This window comes from Engraulis encrasicolus, chromosome 16 (assembly GCF_034702125.1).
Source record: "Engraulis encrasicolus isolate BLACKSEA-1 chromosome 16, IST_EnEncr_1.0, whole genome shotgun sequence".
In the NCBI taxonomy this organism is placed as follows: Eukaryota; Metazoa; Chordata; class Actinopteri; order Clupeiformes; family Engraulidae; genus Engraulis; species Engraulis encrasicolus.
In genome coordinates this window covers 43,070,424-43,087,603 of record NC_085872.1, presented here as the reverse complement: position 1 = coordinate 43,087,603, position 17,180 = coordinate 43,070,424, and the positions used below count along the sequence as shown (strand labels likewise).

At 41.6% G+C, this 17,180-nt stretch overlaps 2 protein-coding genes across 4 annotated transcripts in view; one reads left to right on the top strand and one right to left on the bottom strand.

Annotated features, from left to right (window-relative positions):
• Positions 1-1,989: 1,989 nt before the first annotated feature.
• Positions 1,990-4,361, top strand: cebpd (CCAAT enhancer binding protein delta). The gene has a single exon (XM_063219710.1). It carries the CDS (start codon positions 2,245-2,247, stop codon positions 3,124-3,126), a length of 882 nt encoding a protein of 293 aa, XP_063075780.1. The 5' UTR covers positions 1,990-2,244; the 3' UTR covers positions 3,127-4,361.
• A 104-nt stretch (positions 4,362-4,465) lies between these two features.
• spidr (scaffold protein involved in DNA repair) overlaps positions 4,466-17,180 on the bottom strand; it is a 56,278-nt gene continuing 43,563 nt past the window's right edge. For all 3 annotated transcript variants that reach the window (XM_063219707.1, XM_063219708.1, XM_063219709.1), the window contains exons 13-20: positions 16,912-17,046; positions 16,227-16,286; positions 12,476-12,713; positions 8,615-8,770; positions 6,745-6,838; positions 6,020-6,134; positions 5,561-5,614; positions 4,466-5,210 (exon numbers count right to left, since the gene is read on the bottom strand). In XM_063219707.1, coding sequence (XP_063075777.1) covers positions 5,097-5,210; positions 5,561-5,614; positions 6,020-6,134; positions 6,745-6,838; positions 8,615-8,770; positions 12,476-12,713; positions 16,227-16,286; positions 16,912-17,046 — 966 coding nt within the window. In that variant the 3' untranslated portion in view covers positions 4,466-5,096. The remainder of the gene's footprint in view (positions 5,211-5,560; positions 5,615-6,019; positions 6,135-6,744; positions 6,839-8,614; positions 8,771-12,475; positions 12,714-16,226; positions 16,287-16,911; positions 17,047-17,180) is intronic.

The following is a 17,180-nucleotide window of genomic DNA, read 5'->3' as shown; positions in this document are numbered from 1 at the left end:
TGCATAGAGTATAATGGCAATAAAAGGCTATTCTACTCTATACTTGGCCTGTACTTTCATAACTTGCACTGTGTTCACCTCGAAGGGGCTCTAATTCACATTGTAAAGACTATTCTCATTCTATTCTAACATTTTGACACCACCTCATTCTCAAAATCATAATGCCATCCAAATAATTTGCAGAGAACACATTTTGTCTTTTTGGTCTTTGGTGTACTCTGGCCCAGGGGTTGCCAAACTTCACCATGGCAAGGCCCGCAGCTGCTGATAGATTCCAGCCCCCTAACATGAAAGTGAAAGTGAAAGCCCATTGGGAAACTCCAACTCCCATTATAATTGTAACACAGCACTCCACAGCACACAAGTGAACACTGCACACAACAAAATTGCATTTATGCCTCAGCTGTGCAAGGGGGCAGTCCTCAATGGCGCCCCTAGGTAGCAGTGCGGCGGGACGGGACCATGCTCAGGGCACGTCAGTCATGGAGGAGGATGGGGGAGAGCACTGGTTCATTACTCCCCCCACCAACCTGGCGGGTCGGGAGTCAAACCGGCAACCGACAACAATACATAACATGACATCAGAAATGTGTCTGATATGACAAAAGTTAACCAATGTCTTGTATTGCACCTTACCTGCACTCTCAGATCACTAGAACTTCTTGCACTATGAGACTTGCACCTCCAAATATGCTGCTACTTGACTACTGGACTACAATGGACCATGATGGACTGCAAGGTGTGTAGTACAGCACAACCTTGACTTTTTTGTATTACACTATTGGACCGGACCTGCACTACCCCACGAGAACACACACATACACGCACGCACGCACGCACACATATACTGCACTTTACCTGCACTACCGCAATCATTGAACAATAAGACAATATTGTATATAATATATTGTATATGTTGTATATATATTGTATATGTTGTATATATTGAATATGTTGTATATGTATATATTGTATATAATGTGGCTTCCAATGCTACTACTCCAAATGTACTACTTTTCTATAACTATGTTATTATTACTGTTACTATTGCTACTGTCACGGTTATTATTGTCTATTATTGTAATGTCTACATTCTATGTTTATCTTATCTTCTGTCTACATGTTCAATGTTGAATGTTAAATGTTCATTTGTACTGTAATTATTATTGATCACTTATTGTTAACAGTCCATCACTGTTACCTGTCCTGTCTTGCACTTTATGTCAGTCTGTAAAATGTCAGTCTTGTGTATGTCTATGTCCTGGCATGGTATAGAGAGAAAACGTAATTTCATTTTCCTTGTATGACTTGAGCATATGAAGAAAGTGACAATAAAAGCTGACTTGACTTGACTTGTGTTACGGATGTATCCGCTAGATGGCGTAAGAGGATCCCATATTTAGTAGGCAGGCATTCCTGGAAATTCCGATAGGAAAAACACAGATTATGCCCTCCACGTGTGGAAGGCCTGGGGACCCAAACTTTACACCATGATTTAAAGATGGCATGCGTGGTACTGAACACACTATAGGCGTTCATGCCGTGTGGATAACTTTTCTTCTGCAATAAATAAATAAATAATCAAACACTAAAAATATCCCAGGCTGAAGAAATAAAATGATAAAATAGCCTATGTTGCAGAGATACCACATGAACTATCGTTTTTTATACGGCATCCACTACTGTTAGCTTTATTATTGTTGGCATTTGGTTTGATTTTCTGCTTGAACACCATTGAGAGCTGTAGGGTCCATCATCACATATCATTTGCCTGACAGAGACACGCGCATATGGTTGTTTATAGTGCCGTTCTAACTTGTCCCATCAACATTCTACTCGTAGTAGTGGGAGGTATGCGCACACCCTGCTCTCCTCAAATAGGAGAGTAGGAACACCATGTGACTGTCTGTGGACCTTACTGGCTTGTCAAAGGAGGGGGAGGTGAAGATGTGACGTAGGCAAAGGAGAGTATACATATTCAGGCAAGCCACAGGTTGTTTCAGACCAGTGAGATCTCAGTGACACTTGACCTGATCAAGCCTGACAAGCTGAGAAACCAGATTTAGGAGAAACTGATTTAGCTAGGGGCAAAAAACCGCCCGTGACCTAACGCTGAGTGAAGCCTAGTTATACAGTTTAGTTTAGCAATTAAAATAATTCATTTAGCGTTTGCTGCTGTTATTTGACAAGCAAACAATTTGGCTTCTAGACAACTTCAGAACATCTAGGAGTTCCGTTGCGTTCATGTGTGACATATACAGCCTGGATACGCAGTGCGTCTCTTCACCATGCAATATGAGTTGGGCAATGGAGCCTACGAATTTCTACGACAATAAACTGAGTAGTCTCCCTGGAGACTGCAAACCCCTGCGAAGTGATGGCATTGGGGAGGACACGAGTATGGCCGAGTTGAGCACAGCGACTGCCATCTACGACGACGAGAGCGCAATTGACTTCAGCTCGTATATTGACTCCATGTCGTCAGTACCCAACCTTGAACTCTGCAACGACGAACTGTTTGCAGATCTTTTCAACAGCGCTGTGAAGCAAGAAAAACCCGACTTTGGCTTGACCAACGCACCGTCCAGTCACCCGCTGCTGACAACCAACACATTTGTCGGCATCCAAAAGGACTATGAGAGGATGCACGACACCTTTGAGAAAGGTGTGTTCAACGCGCCCATCAAGCAGGAGCCCGATTGGAGTGACAGTGACATGTCTTCATCGCTCCCCTCGCAGATAGAGACATGCGCGCAGACATCTATGGCCCTGCACACTGGGCAGCCCACTCCACCAACTACGCCAGAACCCCTTTCCATCGGAGGTACCGTTCCACTGGGTACCCGAAAACCGGGGAAAGAGAAGGGTAAAAAGAACCTTGACAGATACAGCCCGGAGTATCGCCAGAGACGGGAGAGGAATAACATCGCCGTGCGTAAAAGCAGAGACAAGGCGAAACGGCGAAACTTGGACATGCAGGATAAGATGATTGAACTGAGTTCAGAGAATGAACGTCTCCACAAAACAATCGAGCAGCTAACACGCGAGTTAACAAGCTTGAGGGGCTTCTTCAAGCAGCTCCCCAATTCCTCTTTTGGGGCGTCCCTGGCTGTGGATAGTCGGTGACACATGAATCCTGCCAAAGACTGGACTCTTGAAAATATACCTCAATGGACATATTCCATGTAGCAATTGTACATAAGTTAAATCAGATTACTTTTTGACACTGAAAATATGACTATTGCAGTCCCTTGCTGCGCGCGCGCACGCACACACGCACGCACGCACACACACACACACACACACACACACACACACACACACACACACACACACACACACACACACACACACACACACAGATTTATATATTTTTGAATTTTTTAAATTATTCTCAAACTTCATATATTTGTCATGGTACATTTTTTAATTCCAAACTTCTTACAAAAGCCAGAGCATGTTTAACATTTTATATGGTTTGTATAAAAGTTGGGAAAATCTGTGAAATCTGTTAATAAAATGACTTGAAATCTTAAAGCACAAGCTGGTCAATATGAGTTCAGAGTCTTATGGGGGAGGGGAGAGTGCAGAGGGGCACTGCCCTTTTCAAGGTAAAATGTTAAGCATGTTGCAGGGCCAGTTTGAGACATGTGCAGACTTAAACAAGTTTTACACTGTAGCTATACAAAAAAGAAATGGTAAAATTGACTAATACAGGGCAAGGGCTTACATACTTTATCCAAAAGAAAATACTTATACATATGCTTCCAGTGTAATTGATAATAGGTGTAAGCAAAGGTGTAAGTTTGACTTGGAAACTGGGGACATTACAATAGCAAATTGTCCAAGTCAGCTATTTTTTGCATTATATTTGTGAAAAAGAGGTGGGGACAAGCTATGCTCATCTCAAAAGTGGTATGAACATACCCCCACAACCCAAACCTAAAATTACACCAATGGATGTAGGTTTGGCTGGGAAGGTGGTGGGGAAATTAATATGACTAATTGCTATTTTTGCATTATGTTTGTGGAAAAAGTGGTGGGGACAAGCTAGGTTTATCTCAAAAGTGGTATGGACATGTCCCCATTGTCCACACCTAAAATTACACTCATGCAGGGGTCGTCATGATCAGAGTATGATCAACTTATCAAATGATCAATTGTAGAATAAAAAGAAAAATGCCACACTCAATGTCACATTTAGGGAATGGCACATTTAGTGTTTAATCTTTTACTCAGGTTAGCACAGGGATGCCACAGCGAATTAACTTAACACTAGACATGTGCCTACACCTCAATGTGGTTCTTGCTCAGTTTGTACAGAGGGATAAACAACATCGGTTTAACGTAGCTGGCAAGGTTTAATTTGCAAAAATCTCAAACGTCAGTCCTGTGAGTGACTTGCCCACACATGTGGGCACATGTGAATGGAAATCACACATACAAAAACAACAAACCAACCATGTCAGTTGCCAAGATCAGCTTGTTTATTGACTAGAATCAACAATGTGCAAGGTAATCTCATTGAGTGACACCGTACCAACTGGTAACAAAATTAAATACGACATACACATAGCAGATACAAAATGAAAAAAAAAATTCAAGGTTTCCCTCATCACTGTAGTGAGGTCTGAAGAATTCTACCTCGTAACGCAGATGCACAGTCACTGTGTTGACGGAAGTGGAGGCCATCACATGGCTGCTAAATCTGAAACCCCACATGGCTTTAAAGCATGGCGTTGTAGCGCCTTGTCAGTGCCAAAGTGTGTCACCTGGTCATTTGATTTGTTGAGGGCTTCTAGTTAAACACAGGTGCAAGTACAGAACAGCACTTGGCTAACATTTGGCACTATACAAGACAACTTGAAGCAGAGACATGTCTGTGAATTAAATGCATTGCCAGCCAGCATTGCCACTGCTGCACTGCATCAAACCTTCCTGACATGCTAGTATAGCACAATCCCACTGAACTGCTGTCACCACACAATACACAACAGGACCAGAATCCTACACACAGAGAACCCATATCGCTCCAGTGCCAGGCCACAGTAGGCAGGGTGCAGTGGTCTGAGAGCTGTCCATATTGCTGAAGCATGTCAGAGGTTGACCTCCTCCAGACTGCCCCACAGGCCTGAGGTCCTGGTGATCACTCGCACATATGCACTGAGGGGGCCAACCTCCTTTCCCAGAAGGCTCTCCACCTCATGGAACTGTCAACCAAACAGATGAGCAAGTGAGAGAAGGTGGGAATGGAGTATCACTATCATGTGTGTGTATGTCTCTCTCTCTCTCTCTCTCTCTCTCTCTCTCTCTCTCTCTCTCTAGTAAAGTCAAGTGTACTTTATTGGCAAAATCTATGTAACAGGGTTAGTACAGAAGTGTGAAATTGCGTATGATCAGTCTCCCACGTACAGTTAAATTAACAGACATTGACAAAAATTCGTCATTAGTCCTAACAAATTGTCAGATGAGGTTTATGTAGACTGAATAAAAAGCAGAAATTAAAAACTGAGCAATCACACGTACAAGAAATGTGTCAAAAGCAGTTAACAAGATCTACCTCAGAATCTCTTCCGTCTGAACCCAAAAGAGTGTTGATAGTTTTCTGCTGCAGCTGGAAGGTAGAAATGGCAGAGAGCATTGTTGAGCAGTGACATGTTACTCTAGATTATGTTATATTCGATTTAGAATGTCTTCTGTTTAAAAAAAAGAGAGTGTGCTTAAATGTTTTGCATTTTTATTTTGTTGATTTACAAGTCACTTTACTTTTCTGGTTTTCCTGACAGTGCAGTATCAAGTCCACAGTCTTATCATTGAAGATAGGAAGACGTTGCAGTTAACATTTTTTTTAAAGCGAAGATAACAATCATGTTATTTGTGTTTTTCATCTCTGAAACGATGCTACCAAAGTTCCCTGTTATGCATGGTGTAATTTGGGTTACTCTTACTCTTATGCACATTATAAAGGTAATACAAATGTAATTACAATACATAAAAGCTACTTCCAAAGGTAATTTACCTTTATTTTAATGGTGCAGTCAGTCATGGAAAGACCGTTAAGAAACACTTCAAGTTGCATCCGGATGATAGGTTTTATTACTTCTGTTCGACAAGCCCTACATACGAAACCCTGCCTAAAAAGACAGACAGCACAGATATTATTTCACATTAGCACAGCACAGACAATATTTCACATTAGCAAGGTTGATGAGTATGATGGCATCTGTACACTACCGATAAATGTATGATTGTTGAGTACTTTCCAAGAATACAAACAGCTATTAGAGGAGCTATGTATTGGATGTCTATATATTATTTTAAACCACTTGAAATTTCCTGCAAAAGCCTCCAGATTATTCACAAGGAGATTAACTGCAAGACTGGCAAGAGGCCAGCATAGCAGAGGTTAAGAAGCAAGGATGATCTGTCTGGATCAGAAGTTTTGACTACACTAATCTGTCAGATAGTATCATTAAGCTGACTGTGTCCTGGGTATATGTGTAACGGATAGATAACAACTAGCAGAGTTGGCGTGGAACGTTGGTAAACCTCCCTCCCGGAAGGTTCATATAGCGTCGATGCCGCTGGGCTGGGGCACTGGTCCTTCAGTCCAGCGGTATCGTGCTGACTCCCATTGACGTGGTGGCGAGTTCGCGCCCCCGAGGGGGACGCAGTGCGCAGTAATACGTCGGGTTACATATGCCTGCGTTTTAGTACCACGGGGGGCAGTGTGCAAATGCTCACCAGTTAGCCAGAGCTCTCTCGAGGTGATCACTCTCGCACAGGCTGCACACCGGCCAGGAGTAAGCCGTGTCTTCATCCACTCCTACAATCACACCTGATACCAAGGGAAGAGCCATACCAGTCACATACCATACACCAGATAAAGGACATAGCAACAAAAAAGGCTGACATGCTTGAACAAAACAATCGAGCAGCTAACACGCGAGTTAACAAGCTTGAGGGGCTTCTTCAAGCAGCTCCCCAATTCCTCTTTTGGGGCGTCCCTGGCTGTGGATAGTCGGTGACACATGAATCCTGCCAAAGACTGGACTCTTGAAAATATACCTCAAACCTCATATACCTCAAAGCTTACTATTTCATTTAGCCTACTATTGTGATGTTCATCGAAACCCATTGTGTGCACACAGAAGAAATGAAGTCAACCGTGTAAAAGCAACAGTGTTAGATTTTTTTTCTTCTTTTAACAGAGCTGTTGACAGTAAAAGATGATTTATGTATTATATAAACAACTTATTGAGTTTTAGTTCACTACTCCAAGTTCAGCTGACACCATCTGACAAATATCATATGCAACATGCACACACATGCGCACACACGCACATTGCACACACAACCCCTTATGTAACATTTGGTGTTTCCTACAGATAAGGAATGACACTAGGCTGTGATACAAAAAGCTCTAAACAGGGCATGCAGCCAAGCACAGCCAAGCAAACTTGCTGACCTGGCAGAAGATAATAAGTGCTTGATACATTTTTTTTTGCCCTGGTGATCAGACTATCAGCAATGGAGTATCAGAGCAGCAAGGCTAACAACCTGCCCTTCATTTGGTTACAGCCAGAGTAATAATAATAATAATAATAATAATTGTATTTGTATAGCACTGTGTCACACTGTGTCATCAAGGCATGTAACTCAAAGTGCTTAACAAATTGGAAAAAAAACCTTGTTAGAGATAGATTTAAAAGGAGAGGTATAGAGGAGAGGCAGAAAAAGCAGGAAGGCAGAGGAAGAAGAGATAGACAGAGAATGTAGAGTCATAAGGTCAACGTAGGTTAGGACCAGAGTACACAGGAGTCTTACAAACCCTTCCAGGACACCTTAGCGATGGCCAAATGCATGAGCAACTATTGTAATACTTACAACTTATGGCCTGTGAATGCTGCTATTACAAATACTGATTTTTTTTTCCTTCATACAACCATTTTTTTGTTAGTACAATGGTATCCACTGCACACTCAGACAAATGCACAAAGTACATCATCAATCATCAATTTGAACACATTGCCAGCAATAGAATGGACTGTGGAAACATTGTCATTCAATTAGAATCAATTGCATTTGCTGCTGGATATAACATAACGCTGTTAATATCAGTCATTGTCCATTTCATATTGTGGTTACCAACATCGGTCCACCTACACAAGAGTGTGTGCAGCCATGTCGTGAGAGACAGACACTTACAAGTCTTTGTAGACTTCGATACCTACATGCATGTTTTTAGAAAAGGGATTCGAAATGTTTTGGGTGACTTTGTTGGAAAAGCAATACAAAAAGACCAAATACAAAGGCAAAGAACTAAAAGAAGGATAAATCTTCACAAGTTTCAACCCCTTTTCCCATTATTTGGTAACTGAAACCATTTGAAAGGCTCTGTGACAGAAAAGAATAACAGAAGAGCTGCAAAAAAAGATGAGAACTGACTGGCTGTGGCGAGGGACAAAAGCTCTGACTTAACCACAACAAGGCCCCAGACAAACTACAAGAATGACAGAAACGGCCACAAACAACTGTTTCCCTTTAGCAGGATTAGCCTTTCCCTGTGAGAATCGATCCGGGAGGGGGACTGAGAGGAATGTAATGCACTAACCGCTCAGTGTGCACAGGGTGTTGGGTGCCGTGTCAGGCCCCAGCTGGTCCAGCAGAACTGGGCGTGGGAGGAGGAGGAGGTCAGTGGGCAGGCGCTCTGCTGCCGACGGCTCGGTGGCTATCTTAACCAGGGACTGCTCCAAGCACACCATGCAACCTGGACAGGGGGGGCAAGATGATCCTGTTACACATTTGATACAAAGCAAGCACATGTTGATCTACTGGTGGTGGTAATGCGAATTGACTCCAGTGTGTTGCTCAGTAGTGAAAACAATAACTTGCTCATCCAGATGGAAAGCAACTGGTAAAGCAGTGCTGGGCTTGGGGGCCAGTGTAAATCCAAATGAATGTGCATTGTCTGCAATCAGATTTAGTGGGGTCGTAGGCCTGTGCAATTTTTCTCAGTCATTTCAAATTGGTGTTAAAGTTTGGTTTTCACTTCCAAGTTGAAGTTTAGGGTCTATAGATCAATTTGGGTCCGAGTGTCAAACACACAGATAACAAAATGGCCTGCGGGGGGCGCTCTAAAATATATAAACTGCTATAACTTTTTATTAGTTTAACCAAATTTAACATATGAGGTATGCATGGATTCAGCATTAAGAGGAGGAGCTGGTGAGCTAAGTATTTGGTTACTGGATTAAAGACACACTATGTCATAAACACACTTTTAGCCCATGGACAGCAAAATTCAGGGTTTTTTTTTAAGATAAAGGGTGGAAATGCCCTCAAAGTTGCAATGAAACATAATTTATTGTAACAAGTTATTGTAAATAAAGCCTGGGATATCATTCAACTTGATTTGTTCAAATATCCTTGAAGCACAAAGATACCCAGGATACCTATACGCAAATATGGCTGCATAAAGCCTATGTGATATTTAGGACCCAACTTGCAACTTTGAGTTTATGAATTTAGGATCATGAGTATCAACTTGTTTCAATCAAGCCATATTCTATTCACACATAAATAATTATATCTGGAAGAAAATAAATCAATAATAATAATAATAATAATAATAATAATAATAATAATAATAACACTGCATTTCCGGAGAGACAATGCTATTAGTATGCTTGCGGCTTATGCACACACACACAGAGCTGTTGTATACACACACAAAAACACGAGGGAAAGAAATAGAGGTGTGTGTGTGTGTGTGTGTGTGTGTGTGTGTGTGTGTGTGTGTGTGTGTGTGTGTGTGTGTGTGTGTGTGTGTGTGTGTGTGTGTGTGTGTGTGTGCATGTATGGAGATGCTTTAGGTGCCTTTCAGCAATGGGTGGGTAGGGAGAGGTAAGGGTGAGTTTCGAACCTGCAACCCTCTGACAGACCAACACCCTACCCAGTAGGCCACTGCCACTTACTGTATAGAGTGGCCACAGCAGCATATTAGGCCACGGTTGCCCAGGTGACAGCAGAGGTCTAAAGTTCTACAAGGCTGTGTGTGTGTGTGTGTGTGTGTGTGTGTGTGTGTGTGTGTGTGTGTGTGTGTGTGTGTGTGTGTGTGTGTGTGTGTGTGTGTGTGTGTGTGTGTGTGTGTATGAATGAAGATTCTAACGGTGACAGTTTGGTAGTCAATAGCTGAGTAATATGTGCAGTCTTATTTTTACGCTGTCATATCTCCAAAAGTTTTGCAAGTTGTCAGATGATATTGAAACACAAATGGCACAACCCTGCTCTTCATGTCAAAGCTGAGATCACTTTTCTAGGCCAAATGGTTCAGTCAAAAAATTGACATATTCAGGCCTATGCGCTGAGCTGTTCACACATTTTTTTGTAAGTGAATGGGGTCACATCATAGGGATTTTAAAACTGCTCTCTTTGAAACATTTTTAAGAGTTGGCTTATGATCTTTACACAGTTTGTATTCAGAGCCAAGACCTCTCTGACAATGCCTTTACCTAGTTGATAGGTAACCCCAGGACAGGTCACCTCTCACTCTAACTGCCACAGTTTGTGACATCATCATCTTGACCATTCTACCATTCATTTCAATGAGGGGGAAAACAGAGAGAAAACTGAGGAAAAACAAGTCTGGTCAACGAATGAAAGGGGGTAGGCCAGCGAAAAATACACCACCCTGAGCCCTTTTCGAGCCGTTCATTTTGGCACTCGAACCGTGTCTCTATCTCGAACGCTGCAACGATTCAAAGCCGTCGTACTAATGAATGGTGATTCCCATATGCCGAGGTGAATGGAAAAATGTATAATAATAATAAACTGTTGATGAACAATTAGTATGCTTTCCCGCAAGCATACTAAATAAAATGTTGGAGAACAATTAGTATGCTTGCTGGGGGCAAGCAGAGGCCTTTGGCAAGCATACTAAATAATACTATAGAACTATTTCATACATGGTAGACACAATCATCTGCTCTGGGAACTGTCCATTTGTTACCAGCTAGTTGACAGGAATGAAAACCAGCGTAGTGGCCAGAAATGCCTGCCAATCTGGTAACAAATGAACAGTTCCCAGATTTGGACTACACTACCAAAGATGCAGTTGCCAAAGATGTATTCCAACTAGAGGTGAAGTGCAGCTGTACTAGTACTTGTACAAATAGACCTGCCAGATCTCGGTGCAAGTGCATGAAGGCAGAGTTAAAGTGCACACGTCTGTGCAAGTGCAGCATATGCAATTTCTAAGACTGATCACTGACTGTTTTTGCATCTGTTCTCTGTCATAGTTATTGTAGAGTGGAGTATTGGAATAAATATTAGCCCTATGGTCTTCTGTTTGCTTTTTGAATGCAGGGAAAAATTATGTTCCCCATAGTATTTATCATCATCATCATTATTATTATTATTATTATTATTATTATTATTATTATTATTATTGATTTACTTTCTTCCAGATATAAAGTGTTTAAGTTGTGAATAAAATGATGGCTTGATTGAAAAAAAGCTGGTACTCATGATCCTAAATTCATAAACTCAAAGTTGCAAGTTGGGTGCTAAATACCACATAGGCTTTATGAAGCCATATTTGTGTATAGGTATCCTAAGTATCTGTGTGCTTCATGGATATTCTGAACAAATCAAGTTAAGTGATAACCCAGGCTTTACAATAACTTGTAACAATAAATTGTGTTTCATTGCAACTTTGAGGGCATTTCCACCCTTTATCTTAAAAAAGCCCGGATTTAGCTGTCCATGGGCTAAAAGTGTGCTTATTACATAGTGTGTCTTTAATCCAGTAACCAACTATTCAGCCCACTGGTTTCTCCTCTTCATGCTGAAACCATACATACCTTATATGGTTTAAATTTTTGGGTTTAACTAATCAAAAGTTATAGCAGTTTATATATTTTAGAGCGCCCCCCGCAGGCCATTTTGTTATCTGTGTGTTTGACACTCGAACTCAAATTGTTCTATAGACCCTAAACTTCAACTTAGAAGTGAAAACCAAACTTTAACACCAATTTGAAATGACTGAGCCTATTACGACCCCACTAATTATGGTGTGCACTGGGGAGTCGGGAGGAGACACCAAACATAACAGCAGAGGCAGTAATGACACCAGCAAATTTAAGACGCTGTCTGCAATTATAATGTAATAGACTTCTTCTGATAAACTTCCAGCAGTCATTTGTTCAAAATCTTAGTTATCTTTCTGTGCAATCTAAAAATTCTGGTGCTTGCACACATTTCTTGCTCTGTAGAGAGAAAAACAAACAAAGGGACCTGGACCGCAGTGCCTCCGCCCAATTAACACAAATAGAAGATTTAATTCAGTTGACAATTCAGCTGAGACATCTGCAGCCCCATAATTTGGTGGACCTGCACCAAGCCGTCTTTAAATTACAATGTATTGACACACACTTGCACTCAAGCCTCATGTACAGTAGCTACAGTGTTTTACCTCTCTGCAGAACCACATCCCTGAATGTGATATAGCAGGAGGATGAGGAGGAGGAGGAGGCGGCTGGAGCGGGAGATGATATGGCCTGTCGGACGGAGTGCTGGAGCATGAAGAATGGACTGAGGCACACGGGCAGTGTCCGCCGTGGAGGAGGAGGAAGGTCCTCTTCTCCCTGCAGGCTGGCGTCTGTCACAAACAGCAGACAGCTCTCTGCACCACCAGCTTCTGCACCTGAGTTCTGACAGCAAAACAAAGATTAAATAGAAGTGTGTTTGTGCCTCTCAGTTTGTGTTCTGCACCTCTGCATCATTGGTGGCTAAACTGTCCTCATAATCATAGTCCGATTACCTGGTTGCATGTATAGATTTATTACTACCCGAAGGCCTAAGAGGAGGAGGTATTTTTCTGCAGTGTGTGTGTGAGTGCGTGTGTTGTAAACTGGTGTTTGGACTGACCAACTAACACACTCAGTGTTCAGTGTCTTTTTGTTGTTGATTCAACATATTGGCCGCTGTTATATAACCGGTATATTACTAGCCTGAAAAGCCGGAATGCATCAAAAACAAAGATAGGGAGGTAACTCCCCTTGGTCATAGTCCAAAGACATTCTTGCTTTTCTGCAATTTAATTGTTAAATAAATAATTGTTTGGAAACAGGCATAACATATATAGTTGGTTGGAAACATGCATCTGGCAATTACATCTGACTTGGGATCAGGCCTCGGAGGCTTAGTAGTAGCTTGTTAGCATCTTTCCATTTGACCTAATGCAGTCAAAGTTGGGCCAGAGAGAGTAGAGAGAGAGAGGTTCCATTGGCCCATTGTTTCCTGGTTCTATTATGGCCCCCCTTTGGCAGACCTAGGCAGACCTAAGGACTGTTCTATTCATTGTAGGAGCATTATGACACGGCCCTTTAGGCAGACCGGAACCTGGTCACGTTAGGTGCCCATAGAAACCTATTATGTTGGCATATCTCTATACTTAAAGAATCTCTGGTTGGGCATTGCTGCATTCCCCTCAAGGCTGTCCTGGCCTGTGTTGCCAGATTGGGCTGCTTAGGATTTTGGAGAAAAAAAAAACCCACCCAATTTTCAGACATATAAATCAATAGAATTGGGTGGGATTTAGGGCTTCCAGGCGGGTTTTGAGCATTTTTTGGGCTGGAAATCATCAGTCTCATCTGGCAACTCTGGTCCTGGCAGCACATAGGTGACATAATAATGGCTACCCTTGGCAGGTCTATGTTTTCCATTTCAGAAGTCATTCCAAGAAGAGCTATTGTTTTGTGCTTGGGTGACAGAAAGACATATTAAATACAAGGAAGTAACACAAAACAACGTAAGGTATTGTATTAAGATTACAGAACAAGATGACAAATCCTGCATTAACATGCCGTCTCTTGATCATGAATAGGTTTCCTGGCATTGAGAGCACTGAAAACTGCATTGAGGGGAAAAGAAACCTGAGGAAAAGCAAGAATATTTCACAGTAGAACGTGTGGTCAGCCAGGTCATTACAAAGGAATCTTGATTTCAATCAAACCACTGTAAATAATGCACACGTCTCGATTCCCTTGTCTCACTCCTTTTCTCCCCCAGAACAATACCAATCCATTCAAGGCAAACATGGCATGGTTAATGATCAAAAAGTGAGCATGTGTGTATTACGTGTTACGGCCACTGCTCTAGTTATCTTTTAGAGTTCAAAGGGTAAACATGTTTGGAATCAATGGCACAGATAGCACTCAGTCTGTTCAAGAGTCAAATGCTGGAACAATCTATCCCCACCCAGCAAAAGGCTTACGACTTATTTCATCAAACACAGACGAATAAAAAGAAAGGATAACTAAAAAAAAAAAAAACTTGCTTGGATAAGTCTTGGTATTTTGGAGTTGTATTTAACATTTCACACACACACAATTTCATGCCCTAACCTCTGCAAAATTGAAAATTATTTTCTGCAATCACTGGGTGAAGGAATAACCTGGGGGAAAAAGAAAACTAGTATAAACCCAGTTTAAAATCTGCTCAGTCAGGACACTTTCAGCGAGTAAAGATAGCATCTTGCAGCTACACTGTGTAGAGACATGTGACCTGAGAGAAAGACAAGCTTCAGAGGAATACAGATCATATTCATCATATCAGGGGAATCCAGGGTAGAGGATCAGCAAAGAAACGCAAACAAAAAACAGTCATGTTTTAGCAATGATTGCCTGTGGCAGAAACCGTAAGTCAACAGCAAGATTGAGGAGGCCATCAAAAAATATTATCAAAAAGACGGGTGTGGGGGTGAACCTGAAAATGAACGGATTGTGTTCCCTGGCAGATAATTTATCATAACGACTCGCTTTTTTCTGCTTTCTTAAAGAAGTAAGAGGTGGTGCCAGCCAGTATCTGATAAATTCTGCAAGTTGAAAAGCGAGATAAGCGAACTGAACACACACACACACACACACACACACACACACACACACACACACACACACACACACACACACACACACACACACACACACACACACACACACACACACACACACACACACACACACACACACACACAGTCAGTCTCCTCCTTCTCTCTCTTTTCCACACTCTTCTCATCTTCAGCTTGTGGGAACATGCAGTTCATTGGACTACAATCATGAGAAAAGTAACAATCATCAATACCATAACGGAGACACCTCAGAAAAGCACACACACACTGAGGCATGTAGGGATGTGTTGGAACTGACAATGTTTTCTTTTCAGGGAACTGTCAAAAGCTGGCCTCAACAAGGTCGTGACAAAAAAAGTGCTTGTAATGGCACTTCAGTATGAAATTTCAGTATCTGTGATCTGAGGAAGCTGATCCCCTAATAAACAAAAATCTTTCCCAAAATGTAATGTAATATAAATGTAAATGTCCAGAATCTGACCACTTTCAGAACACCTTAGACGGTAAGTGAGCTTTGAAAATACATTGTTTTATTAAAACTGAAATATCTACCCTACAGCCATGGATATTCAGAAAATATGTTTTTAAAAAATCATGGATATTCATCAAGTGTGTCATTTAAGTGTAATGTATCAAGTGGTGTTTCCTTTGCCATGGAACCTTCAACAAAAATGAGTGGAGAGCTATGGGGAGTCTATTTAAAAACAAGCAAACAAGTCAAATATTTGTAAACATCATAATAAAGAATCTCTCAAGAAGCCTGCAGTTACTTAGCTGCTACTAGTTCCACACGCGGTGGACACTCTATAATCACCAAATCTTAAAGAACTAACCTCAAGACTTTGAGGAGTGAAGTACCATTGTAGATAGTCGGATAATCAAAGACATCTAGTGGCAAGTTATCTTTTTTTCCCTAGAAGCTAGCTCATAACATTTTAAAAAAATGTGCCGTGAAGGAAATTGTGCTTTCAGTAGATCAGGTTTAGTACGAGGTTACATAAAAACAGAAAGATCCTTCTGTTAGCGCCAATAACGGTAGTACCTACAGTATAACAGATTTATCTGCCATTATAAAGAGTACTAGGTACCGAACTTCCCCATCAGTATTATGCCCTACTGCTTTTAATAGCTTAAAGGTACAGTAAGTTACTGTGATGACAAAACGCAAGCAGCACAGGCACTATCATAACATTGCATTCATTTGGTCACGTTTCACTTCGAGTTTAGGGTCAGTGATGTCAAATACAAGGGCAAAGATGAGTCATCGTGCAAGTCTCATAGGCCAACAGTTCTGTATTCAATATGGCAGCCTTACCTCAAAACTTCTGAACACAACACTAGCTTTGAAGCTACACCGGCTGCCTTCTTTCCCATCCTAAGAAAAAGAGATGAGGAATGCAATTGAATTAAATTTAATTATGACAATAGAAAAAAGTATGTGTATCAACATAAAAAAGTTTTTCTGCTCAATCGTAAAACACAGATAGATAGAGAGTAGATACTGTAGATAGATAGAGCGTAGATGGAGAGTAGTGTGCTATTTGAGCATATGGGCTGCCTGAGGAACTTGTGTAAACAATGAAATGAACAGTGTGTGTGAGCATGTGACAGCAAGATAGAGATAGATACCAATAGGAGGACCAATAGAAAAGTAGGTTGGTGAGTGATGGTGGAAGAATGTGTGCTAGCACACAAGAGAGAGTGTGTGTGTGTGTGTGTGTGTGTGTGTGTGTGTGCCTGTGTTTACGTGGGACGCAGCACATACAGTCGGAGGCTACCTGAACTATTAGACTGGTATCAAAACTGGTGCTTATTAATATATAAAAGTGCTTATTTAAGGAGTTAGAAGCATTTTTGAGACAAACGCCAGACAATGGTCTTATTTAGTCAATTTCAGTATGCTTAATTTAATTTGTGCTGAGTTCAATTGTCTCAAAGTACATTCGGGTGTCACAAGTGTGGATTTTGGCACCAGTCTATATGCTGACTGAGTGACTTACCTGTAGTATTTCCCGCAGGCTCTGCGTCCGTGGGGGCTGGTAAAGGGGTGACAGTGACTCCTGACTCACCAATACTGACGCCTCGCTGCCTGACAGGCAGTAGCAGAAATTGGGGGCCGCTGCTCTTGTTCTGCCCTGCACAAGTGAACACAGCAAAACATTGAATGCTGAAGCCATAGACAGACTACAGAAGCCATTGACAGACTACAGAAGCCATTGACAGACTACAGAAGCCATTGACAGACTACAGAAGCCATTGACAGACTAAA

Excerpts from the sequence above, each read along its gene's own strand:
- cebpd (XM_063219710.1), top strand. The coding sequence starts at position 2,245 with ATGTGTGACATATACAGCCTGGATACGCAGTGCGTCTCTTCACCATGC.